The following is a 12,385-nucleotide window of genomic DNA, read 5'->3' on the forward strand; positions in this document are numbered from 1 at the left end:
GCTTATTTCTTCGCAGAAATATCAGCACACCGACAAGCATCAAAGAGAACATCCCTAACCACATCATGTCTGTACTTGAAACCACGAAGCTCTCTACAATGAACCATATGTTTCTCATATGTATCCAAACATGCCTTACGACAAACTGGCATATCTCGTCGATTGGAAATAAAAGAATCATGAGGCGGTAACAAATGATAGTTTGGTACTCTATAGGAGACATATCCTGGCCAAGGCTCAAAAATATATACAAAAACACATAAAATCTTTGCCTAAATTTGATTGAACATATATACAAAGCTCAAAAATATAGAAAGAACGCATAGTAAATATTTTATATTCTTTTAATTTTCGGTTTATGTGTGTGTGTGTTTTTTTTAAGATAAGGGAAAATTTTAATCATAATTAATGTCTTATTTGTTTGTTCTAAAACTAAAATAATTATTTATGTTAATAAATTGATAAAAAAAATAAGAAAATAACATAACATACTTTGAAATAATTAACGTGGAAGAATGAAAAACTTAGACTACAACAGATATGATCATGTGATTATTTTCTTTTTTGACGCAATTAAAAACTTAGACTACAACAGATATGATGTGAATAAAGACTTACGCTATACTTTTTGTGAAACGCCAAGTAAAAGACCATTGTTCAGTTCTTTGCGTAAGTAAAAGACAATTCTAGCCTTGCTTGGTTACGACTATCTCGACCAAATCTTTTTGTGTATGAATATTGCAAATATTATCTCTTTAGTCTTGTAGTCACAAGAAGTAGGCATGCTATATAAATAAAGAAATTCACGTGAGATTGTCAACCGAGATTTGTGTTTGGTCAATCTTTTCCCCCTAAATCAAATCCAAAGAAAGATACTTTAAAAAACCAAAAGAACAAACAAAAACAAGTGCTCTAATTGGAAATAAACAAAACAACATTAAAAGAAATGACTTTGTCTTTGTTGTTGGGCCGTGTGTTTATACAATTTCCATTTGTTTAAACTCCTTTTTCTTTCTTTTTTAACAATATCAAGAAAATCTCTCTCTATCCCCTCTCTTTCTCTCTCTAGAAGCTCTTTAATTCAATACGTACATACTGTACCCTAGAACATCATTTATATAAGTCTCCCTTTGTCCGTAGATAGTTCCCATGTCATTACAGATTTTCTAGAGAGAGAGAGAGAATTTTTAGAGAGAGAAAGTATGGAACTAGCTTTGAGCTTGGGAGATACTCCAAAACCCTTTTCATTGTTGGATCATCACAGCAGATCTCAGCAGCAGAAGATGAAGGATTTAGGGTTTTGCATGGGGTTGGGAGGAAGTAAAAATCTTGAAGTAGAGCTTAACTTCAAGAACATGATGAGAGAGAAAGATGATGATAACGCACATCGGAAATCTGAGGAGAAAAGAAGTTCTTCTTCTTCATCGGATCCATCACCGCCACCACCACCACCACTGCAACTTGATCTCCTTCCTTTTTCTCCTGTTCTCCGATCTGCACCACCACCAACGCCTTCTCACCGGTCCTTCCCGTGGCTCTCAAAAAACTGTAAAACCCAACATTCATAATTGAGATTTTGTATCCAAATTAATGTTTCAGTTTTTGCTTCGTTGATTTTAATTATTTGATCTTGCTTGTGGAACAGTGATAACAGAAATGGGTTCGCAGAATAAAGCGGTGCAAGTTCTTGATGTTAAGCCGTTGGCGGTTGTGTCTGATCAGGAAAACATGGAAGAAACCGCCGGCGGAGAGTCATCTCCGAACAACAGTAACAGTGGTACGTCATCTTTTCAGATGGATTTCTCTTCCATCTTCAAAAGCAGTAACTGTGGAAGATCATTCCATTCGAGGAAAAGAGATTTGGATCTAGCAACTGTTAATTTGGAGTTGGTAGAGGCTACCGAAAGTGATCAAAGAGCTTCTTCAAGGGGAGGTGGTATGAGTGATGAAGATGAAAACGGGTTGACCCGAAAAAAGCTCCGACTCACTAAAGAACAATCTGCTTTTCTTGAAGATAGCTTCAAAGAACACAGTACCCTCAACCCTGTAAGTCTCTCTCTCTCTCTCTCTCTCTCTCTCTCTCTCTCTCTCTTGATATTGGCATGCAGATTTCATCTTGGGATTGAAGTGTTCAAATCGTTCGTAATTTATATAAGAAATTGGATGGTATTAATTATATCATATTTGATTCAGATTAAAAAGTTTTTCGGTGAAACCATGTTAATTTTTATTGGGTAGAAACATTAAAAAGTGAAATCATACAATATATTCTTAGTTCTTGGAGTTTAGGGCTTGAACATATATACACAGTCTAAGTTATGTGTATATATGTCTGAAGTCGCAAAAGATGTCATCTTTTTTGAAGTTTTTTAACATGATCTTGGGATATATACCATTTAAACTCATGGTTCTCATGAGTTTACTAACGGTGGCATTCAAGCTCAAGATTTTGCATATGCCCCAAAACACACATTATAGCTTCAAACCCAAGAACTCGAAGCTTCTTATTATTATTATTATCGAATAAACTCAAGTTAGTATCAGTTAGCTGTGAGACTTTCTGTTCTTTATCAAAATTTAAGATAATATTATTTGTATGTGGATGAAGAAACTTCTGGTCCCATTCGTTATGATCATATTATAAGACGGTCCGAATGTATCCGGCTAAACATCAATGCACCCATCATAATATATCTCACAAAGACACAAGTACAAGAAATAAATGATTTGGGTGTAGTAAATATTCTGTGCTACTTTGTCAAGAAGCGTATGTTATGTTTGTACTATTTCATTGATTATATGTTATGGGATGCATTATATTAACACCAACTTTTTTGTGAAAATATATCTTTATGACATGATAAATGTTGCACGTCATCATGTCATTTACATTTTAATTGTCTGGTTTTGAAACTATAGGTAGTTGAGAATATGTTGCGAAAGTGTATTCTGTTATTATTATTTGGGCTATGAATACATTTTTCTTAATATGCAACTAATATTATTTATCCATTATTTTTGCAGAAACAAAAGCAAGCTTTAGCAAAGCAGTTAAATCTTCGTCCACGACAAGTCGAAGTTTGGTTTCAAAACAGAAGGGCAAGGTAATGATTATGATATATATATCTATTATTTTTATTATTAAAGCAATTAATTTTGACGAATTTTATTTTTGAATAAAGATAATTTAATAAGAGAAAAACTGAAACAAATTTGATGAAATAATCACAGGACAAAACTGAAGCAAACGGAGGTCGATTGTGAGTATTTAAAGAGATGTTGTGAAACCCTAACTGAAGAAAACCGAAGATTGCAAAAGGAGCTTCAAGAACTACGTGCGTTAAAGACTTCTCAACCATTCTACATGCAAATGCCAGCCACCACTCTCACCATGTGCCCTTCTTGTGAACGAGTGGCTACCACCACAACCACCACCACCAACACCAACACCGCCACTCCCCGCCCACAACAACCACCCACTGGCAGCCACCGACACTAGCATTAACATATATCAAGCATGTCGTTTTGGCTCATGCGATTTTGACTAATTAAACAACTGAGAAAACCACTGAAACGCAATTCGCATGCTTGCTTATGTAAATAATATTTTGCCCTTTCTTGACCACATGCTTATTTCTTCGTTTTTTGGCCTCTATCTTTCTTCGTTAGATATTACGGTTTGACTAAGAATTTTATATTATAGATTATTTTGCCCTCCTTTCTCTATTATTTATCTTATCATTAATCTTTTAAAACTTCGAGCAATTCCCACGTATTTAGAAAGACTTTATAAAGGAAAAGAATATTTCTATATCAATATGTTTTTGATGTAGTCAAGATTATGCAACCATCTTGAAATTGAGTTACTTAATATATATATATATATATATATATATATATATATATATATATATATATATATATATATATATATATATATATATATATATATTAAATTCCAAAATTTATATATATTTATTCTAGAAGTATGGGTAATGAGCTAATCAATTACCATAAAATTGATTGTTCAACTACTATTTGGTGAGTAGTAAAAGTGATGTAGTCAATTCCTCAAAAGGCCAAACATTTAATTCCAAAATTTCACTTTTAAACTTTTGGTCTTTAGAGATTATCGAGTCTTTGAATTGAATTTACGGAACTAATCATTTCAGTTTCGAAATAAATAATAATAGAGAAAAATATATTTTAAGAAAAAGAAAACCCACATTATTATAAATGACTTTGACTTTTTTGTATTTATCGAAATAACTATTAAATTTAAACATATACCGCGTTTCAATGTCATTTATTTGTTTTGAATTAGTGGAAATCTACTGTAAATTAACGAACATGTTTTATTTTTCACCGAAATCTAACAAAATTTAATATATTACTTAAAAAATAATATAATAATTATCAGTAATTTTACTTAAATTTGACGGATTTTTTTTTTTTTAAAACATACAGTACTAAAGTGGATAATGATACTCATACAAAGGTACACAAATATGACATTTAGTTGGAAAGCCTATAATACTACACGTTTATAGTCTATGTGGAAAAAAATAATTTTAGCAAGTGGTCGGTTCAAATTAGAATATATCTCAAATATGAAATGGCCTCATTTATTCCCTAATCTAATAAATAAGTATATTTTTGTCACGTGACAATAACTAAGCACCCTCCTATCTAATTTTCCCACTCAAATCATGTATGTGAAATTCTTGCTCTGCCGTTATGTAATCGATCCAACTCAAATGTTTAAGAACTAAGTGTATTCTCCAATTTCCATTGCAATCAATCCAGTAAAATTAGCAAATCATATAATCTTCAACCGCTCAGTGCAATCCTATTAAATCAGGAAGTGACCACTCTGTATCTTATGATGTAAACCATAATCGTCACAAACTTTCTCCATAATTAAGCTTTACAATATTGAATTCATCCCTAATAAGCTCCACCACCTCCACATAAGTGTTCGATTGAAAAGCAGATAGAGAGAGCGATTGAAATCTTCGGACTCATCACCATGTTCAGGTTCGATAGCTTCTCCTCCATGTTCCAATTCAATCTTCAACCAACCTCAAATCTCAGTCCTTGATTCACTCTAACTTGGATTTCAAAATCCCTAATTCACTCCCTTCGGTTGTAAAATCAGTAGCCCTTTAAATTCAAGAAGACCAAAAATCATTGGCAGGTTTTCTGTATCTTCCTCGCATTCAAATCTCAATATTCTCTATCTATCTAAGAAACATTGAGCTACATTAAAATTCAGACGCAGGTTGAGCTTCAAATCTGTAATTTCTATTGGTTTGAGGTGTGTTTGTTGGATACTTGGATTATCTAGGTTTTATTTTGTCTATTTCACTTTTTGTTTAGATGTAGGTGTTATTGGCTTCGAATTTCTTACTTTCCTATAAACCATGACTGAAATCCGAAATCATTATATGCATATGCATCAATCGAATCTCTAATCCCCAAAGATATTCATTTGTATCTTCTAGCCATTTGTATGCTTTGTTGTCTTTTTTTTCATGGTATCAGTGGGGAATCCAAAATTTACTTTGAATTCAGTTTTCGACTCTAAATCTTAACCAAGAGCATATAATTAATGAATGCATGTTGAATCACTTGCAAATAAATGTTGCATAAGCTCATCATGGTGATGATAATACTATAATCACGTCATCCTTTTTTTATTTGGGGTTACTAACTTAACAGTATCATCTGTTAAAATTTATTTGGGTAAGGCGATTCAAGTTTCAACATTTATTGTGTTTTTTAACTGCTTCTCCAACCTAGAGTTTTTTAAACATCACCGATTTATAAATTCAAGTTATTTTCATGTTATAAAAAGGAGTTTTTTTTTGTTGATAGCCTTCGTTGTTATGTTTTACTGCTTGGATTTTTAGCATTTATAGGAATTATCTATTAACTTAATAGTCAAATTTGATCAAGGCATTCATAGTTTCCTCGACCGCAACATGAGAAGAAAATCTCAACCGGTGAACTGTAAAAATAGTTGTAAAATTTCAATTGATGAACTAATAAATATCGGTCATTCTTCTTATATTCCTTTTTCAAGCATCATGAACATGTGATTCTTCTTACACGTAAAGTTTTTAGAATTAGGAATTTTAAATATATGTTATATCGGTAAGTATATAAAATCTTTAATATGTTAATGACAGAGGGTTGTGTTGGTAGTATTTTTTAGCTTCATAGTTTTGTTTAGATGACAAATATGAACTCTTTGAATGGAACCGGTCCCTTATTGTGTGCAGAAAATACAATATCAGGAATTAACATGATAAGTATGAACTCAAAAACACACTTAGACGTTAAATTTTGATGTGTTGCTATTTTCAGGTAACATTTGAAATGGATTTGCCAAGCTTGGGTTCGGTTGTGGGGGAATCATACTTGAATGGATCATAAGATCAAACTTCAGTACCTAAAACTTTCATGAACAAGAACCGGGCCAAAAAAAACTCTTTGAAGAGACAAACCAAGGTAAAGATAGTTTGAATCTATATTTTGTGATGGAGAGCTATCGAATATTCTCGCTTATTGGCCATGTATAAACCTACTTGATTACTTCTCTTGCACACTTTTATTCTAATTTTGCATTTATTTTGAAAGAGGTTCTTGCAATTGTATCCACAGTATCATGCATTTGTACGACTTGGCAGTTAGCATTTGTCCCTATTGCAACAAATTGGGTCAATTTGAGAGGGGAAACCAAGAATTATGATCATGTGTTGCAACAAAGTCATGCCAACTACTTTTTGCAGAATTTTTACTTTCTACAATAGTGGTTATGTATGTTCCTTTTAGCTTATGTGTTAGGGGAGCAATGGAAAATATGCAAAGAGCTTTTGATGTCTATCCATACTATAAAACGACATTAAATTATCTGTCAAATCACTTATTCACCGGTCAACTTTTTGTGGTTTAGTAATAGACTGAAACCGCCTTTGTTGCAATTACTCGAGGACATTGCACATCCAGTTGTTATATTTATACTAATATTTTAAGGTTTTTCTAAATTAAAGATCTCTTACTAGTATTTTATTGTTTGTTGAAGTTAAATATTTCTTACAATTATAAGTAAATAAATAAAGCAATTGATCTGTTGGCCTTAAAGTATTTTACACTTTTACTCTCATTTGGTTCCATGTTCAAAATCTATTCCAAATTATTTTTCTGTTTTAAAATAAAAAATGTAGCCTCCTGGGGATCGAACTACCGACCTCCAGCATAACAGTTGCATGTTAACTTATGGTTCTGATCTAAAGGGCTTTTAAAAATTGGTGTTACCATGAACTTGTAGTGGTATAATGTACAAGGTTGAAATGTTTTTTGTTTTTAACTGGACGATATAAATAAAGAAATAGCCGATATCGATGTTTCTATTTTTATTCAAGTTTCAAAATCAATTTTTTACATCAGTAACTTTTGTTTGTTAATTAGATTTACTATGTTTGTTAAACGGTGTCTAACCAAAATGTATATAAAATTTTAAAACCACATCGTCCAATAATGTTCTTAATATTTTTAATTATTTATGATTGATTGAAATTTGTTAATTGTATTTAATATCAAATAATCAACTTTTGTCGGACAATATGTATTACGACAAAAAAGATACATAATTCTAAAAAAACCATAACAAAATGAAAATTTAAAATAAGGTAGGTGATACTAACATATGAGACATGTATTCCTTCAATAGATTTATTTGGACCAAAAATCTGAACTAGTTTTTTTTAAAAGTCATGGTTCCATTTATATGGGTTCCAGTAACATTACTGAGAAATATTGATTAGAAAAATAGTCTATGTAATGGTACTATAAGTGATAACATTGGACAAACATGTTATTTAGACAGTTATCATATCTAAAAGTAATATTGTAAATCAGACTTTTATTCCAAAAACATGTTTAAATCCTCCTGAAAAAAAAACAATTCCTTCAAATAAGAGAATTTCCTTTGGTGGTATCCTTTGCTAAGGTCTACAATCCTCCACTCTATCTACCAACCAAGCTAAGGTCGGTCTTTCCCTCAACGTTTCTTAGATAGATAGAGATTTGTTAGTATATGTTATTTTAACATATCACCCGTATAATACACGGGTTTTAACCTAGTAGCGAAATATATAAAACTTGTATCATTTACGTTAACTCAACGTTTCTAAGATAGATAGAGATTTGTTAGTATATGTTATTTTAACATATCACCCGTATAGTACATGGGTTTTAATCTAGTAGCGAAATATATAAAAGTTGTATCATTTACGTTAGCTCAAAATAATTATGTGATCATTTTTACAAATATTTTCATTACAAACATATAAATCAAAATAATCATTTGTTAATTTTGTAAGATTATGTGAATAATTTTGTTTGCTATTTGCAAAAACAACCACATATATATATATATATATATATATATATATATATATATATATATATACATATATATATATATATATATATATAATAATAATAATTCTCATCACGACTTATGAACAAGAACTTCACAAGTCGGCTTGGGATGTAGAGTCGTGGCTTCTTTTTGCATTGATCGACTCGCCTCATCTTCTTCCGATCAAATAGCTATCGCCATATGACCTCTTTGCCATTATCCCTATTTTCACCCAATTGTTGGTGATTTTACTGTCACCATGTCATTTTATGTAATTGGAATTAATATGTGAGCTAAGGGGCTTCATAATTTGTATTCTAATATATGTTCGGGTTTGTACGAAGTGCACACATGCATTAGATCAAATTTGAAGCTAGTTCGACAACAAGTCGGGGGTCCGGGGACAGCGCCCCTGGGTCCAAAGTTTCCAAAGGAGCAGCGCGCTGCCCCTAGCGAGGTCCAAGGGGCAGAGCCCCTGTCTACCTCTCCGAATTTTACATATGGTAACATAGTGGGAAATTAGGATTCTTGAGGATGAATATGGTAAAACTAATGAAACTCGTTAGTTTTGGTAACCTTAAATCCTCATTAAAATTCGGATTACCCTGACTTGCTTCCAAAGCAACTCATGACGGCCCAACCCTAATGAAACCCTAATCTCGTTTATTATATAAACGGTTCTTTCATCTCAGAAGAAACACACGAAATTTAGCTCTCGTTTTCTTCAAACTTTCACAAAATCTTTCTAGCAATTTGGCTTACGATTTATGTGCCTAGTATCGTAAGTGTCCACTTGGATTATCCTAGGCTGAATTTCTTATAACCCAAGCATGGGATAGAAATATCAATTCGGAAAGTGTTCTCACGATCCAAGTTGGTATCCAGATCTCCACCAGAAGCCCTAAATTTCTAACATTAATTTCTTAAGCAAACGACGTTATCCTCGTCAACTCTCACTGATCGCTCTCTTCTGCATCAATAAATGGTTTCCATAGGTCCTCACCGCCTGATACGCTTCCAATCAGATGCTTACACAAACTCGTCTTTTTTTCTTCTATCTTTGGTTGATATGTGGAGATGTGTCCTTCACCGCCCATTCAAGCAACCCTTCATCTTACTCGTTTTCAAGCTCTGATACCAATTGTAAAACCCCGATCTAGGTATCAATCTAAAACATGAGATTAGTGCGGAATCCTAATCAAGTGATAAACACAAAACAATAAATATGAAACAAGAACACAACACATGAATCTTCAATGCACACTATTATTGATTAATAGTTGGGTACATAAGATAAAACGATTTCTAACTGTTAATGCTCCCTATATCTCTCTCTGATAAAACCGAATGCCTAACTCTCTTCACGACTGACAATAACATATTATATACTAATACATAATTACTAAAACCTAGCCCAACCGAAAACATCATTAAGTCCACCAAAATTATATAGATTTCGGTCCTAAACCGAGAACTCTAAAAGCCTTGAAAAGCAAAGTATAAACCACAAATTTATGTCCTAACAATCGTCGATCTCAAAAGCACCACATACTTCTGTCTCTTCTACACTTAACATGATTTTCACCTGCGACTACAAACACTATGCACCATCCATCGTAATTTCTCATATTTGTCTCCCTTCCCTGCTGCCTTGATGCCCAAACTACAGTCTGCTTGTTTGATTTTAATCTTAACATCATCGATAATGCACTAATTAATTTAATCAGCAGTCTTTTTCTCATAGTTTTTAATTGATTACCTTTTATGCGTTTATGAAATTAAGTGTATGTGAAGTAGTTTGGTTACTATCCCAAAACAAAACTCATACACCTCTAGTAAAACTTCAATGTACACGAGAAAGCTACTTGGATTGATGGATATCTTGGAATGGTAGAATTTGCAAGCATCCTCGTCTAGATTCTTCATCACGTTTGCATACTTGATTTACATTAGTGGCGGGACGTCAAAGGTAGAGGTGGCAATGAGCCGACTTGGGTTGGGTTTGGGTTCAACACATTTAATAATTGGATTGAAAATTTCAACCCAACCCAAACTGTTTATTTAAATGGATTGATATTTCCATCCCAACTCAACCCAACCTTCTAGATAAATTGGTTGTCACCGGGTTGACCTGTTTATGTAGTTCTCGACCCAACCTTTTAAATAAATGGGTTAAACTTCGTTAACCCATTTAAAATCAATTAAATAAATTATAGAATTAAATATTATACCAATTAAATTATAAAACATAAATAAAATTTAATAATTATGACAAAAGCACAATGCTAATTCATAAATACAAATAAATTGTTCAAATAACATTAAAAATGTTTAGTTTCACAGTGATTTTGGAGAGTGACCATTATTATCGGCGCTAAAAAAAGGATGGAAATTATGATTGAATTTTATTGAACAGAGAAAATAAAAATGCAACATTATAATTTACAAATTAATACTTTGATTAATACATGATAATATTCAAATAATATTAAATTATATATATATATATATATATATATATATATATATATATATATATATATATATACACATATTAAAGTTAAATGGATTGACGGGTTGATAATTTTTACCCAACCCAACCTATCTAATTAAATGAGTTAGACGGGTTGATCCATTTAGTGAGACCGTGGTGAACCACTGGTCACTTTTTTAATTGGTTTTCTACATTTTTTTCATATATTTGGAATTCTAATATAAGGAGGACATCCATGTTAACAGTAGATATTCTATTACATGAAAAGTTCGTTACAAAGGGAGGCGGGTACATATTTGTGGAAATGGAAGATGGGGATTACTTGTTGTGTAAGTTTTGCGATGTTCTTCTACAGGTACAAACAAATCAAAATAACAGAATTTATAAATTGCGTAATCATAACATATTACCAACGAAAAGCATATAATTTGAGGTCACAACCCATTTTTTTGTCCAAACATAAGATTTGGTATTTTTTTTGTCTTGATTGAAAGTTGTATTAGAATCATACAAAAGTAATGTCATTAGGTAGGAGGGAGTCATTCCCTCCCACCCCACTCAACCCACTGTCACGTCAATTTTTCTCTTTTATTTTTCTTCATTTTTCTCAACCCACAACACACGGAAACCCTATCTTTTTCAACTCACTCAACCCATTCAATTAAAAAAAATACAATACAATCAAGGTAAAATCTTAATTAGCAATAGAGTTACTGCTGGTACCTCCAAGATACCAATCCTACTTCAGTGGGTTGGGAGTGATGGGTTGTTTAATTGGTTTCACTAACCCGCTTCATAATCTCTCTCTACTTTCTCTCATTTTCTCTTGTATCATGTGTTTTAAGACTTGTACCTTAGTTGTTTTGTATTATTTTTTTTAATTGAGTGGGTTGAGTTGGTTGAGAAAGATAGGATTTTGTGTGTTCTGGGTTGGGAAAGTTGAAGAAAAAAGAGAGACAAAAATTGATGTGACAGTAGGTTAGGAGGGAATGATTCATTCCTCCCTTAGTGATCACAATCATACCAGATTACACCAAATAGACATTCAAAGTGCCACAAGATCATTAAGGTTAAGGTCTTGGTTCGAAATCGGGAAATTGGCGTTTGGAGATGGTAAATTGTCACCAACATCCGATTAAAACAAAAGACAATGCCAAAGTGATAGGTTAAAGAAAAAGACAACAAGTATTTTTAAGCTTCACTGCTCTTGCATTAGAGTTTGCACGAGAGATCCTAATTTGCTTATTTAAAAAATATTTTTTATAGATTTTTTATAAGAAATGTTCTTAAATTTTATGTAATCTAAAATCTGAATAATTTGAAGCTCGGTTGAAGATTAGTACCAAAATTACCCTTGAGTGCATTACACCCATTAACATATGCAGATAACCCATCTATATTATGGATTATAATGTGAACTCACATCATAACTCATGTTGTTTCCATCTATAGCACCTAAGAAA

At 32.2% G+C, this 12,385-nt stretch overlaps 1 protein-coding gene across 1 annotated transcript; it reads left to right on the plus strand.

The window, feature by feature from the left end:
* Positions 1-1,041: 1,041 nt before the first annotated feature.
* Positions 1,042-3,741, plus strand: HAT14 (homeobox leucine zipper protein). The gene is made up of 4 exons (XM_079003430.1): positions 1,042-1,548; positions 1,646-2,046; positions 3,025-3,104; positions 3,232-3,741. Exons 1-4 carry the CDS (start codon positions 1,203-1,205, stop codon positions 3,497-3,499), a joined length of 1,095 nt encoding a protein of 364 aa, XP_078859556.1. The 5' UTR covers positions 1,042-1,202; the 3' UTR covers positions 3,500-3,741.
* Positions 3,742-12,385: the final 8,644 nt, after the last annotated feature.

Source organism: Lactuca serriola, chromosome 5, assembly GCF_051521515.1.
Source record: "Lactuca serriola cultivar US96UC23 chromosome 5, Lser_US96UC23_V15, whole genome shotgun sequence".
Taxonomy (NCBI): domain Eukaryota; kingdom Viridiplantae; phylum Streptophyta; class Magnoliopsida; order Asterales; family Asteraceae; genus Lactuca; species Lactuca serriola.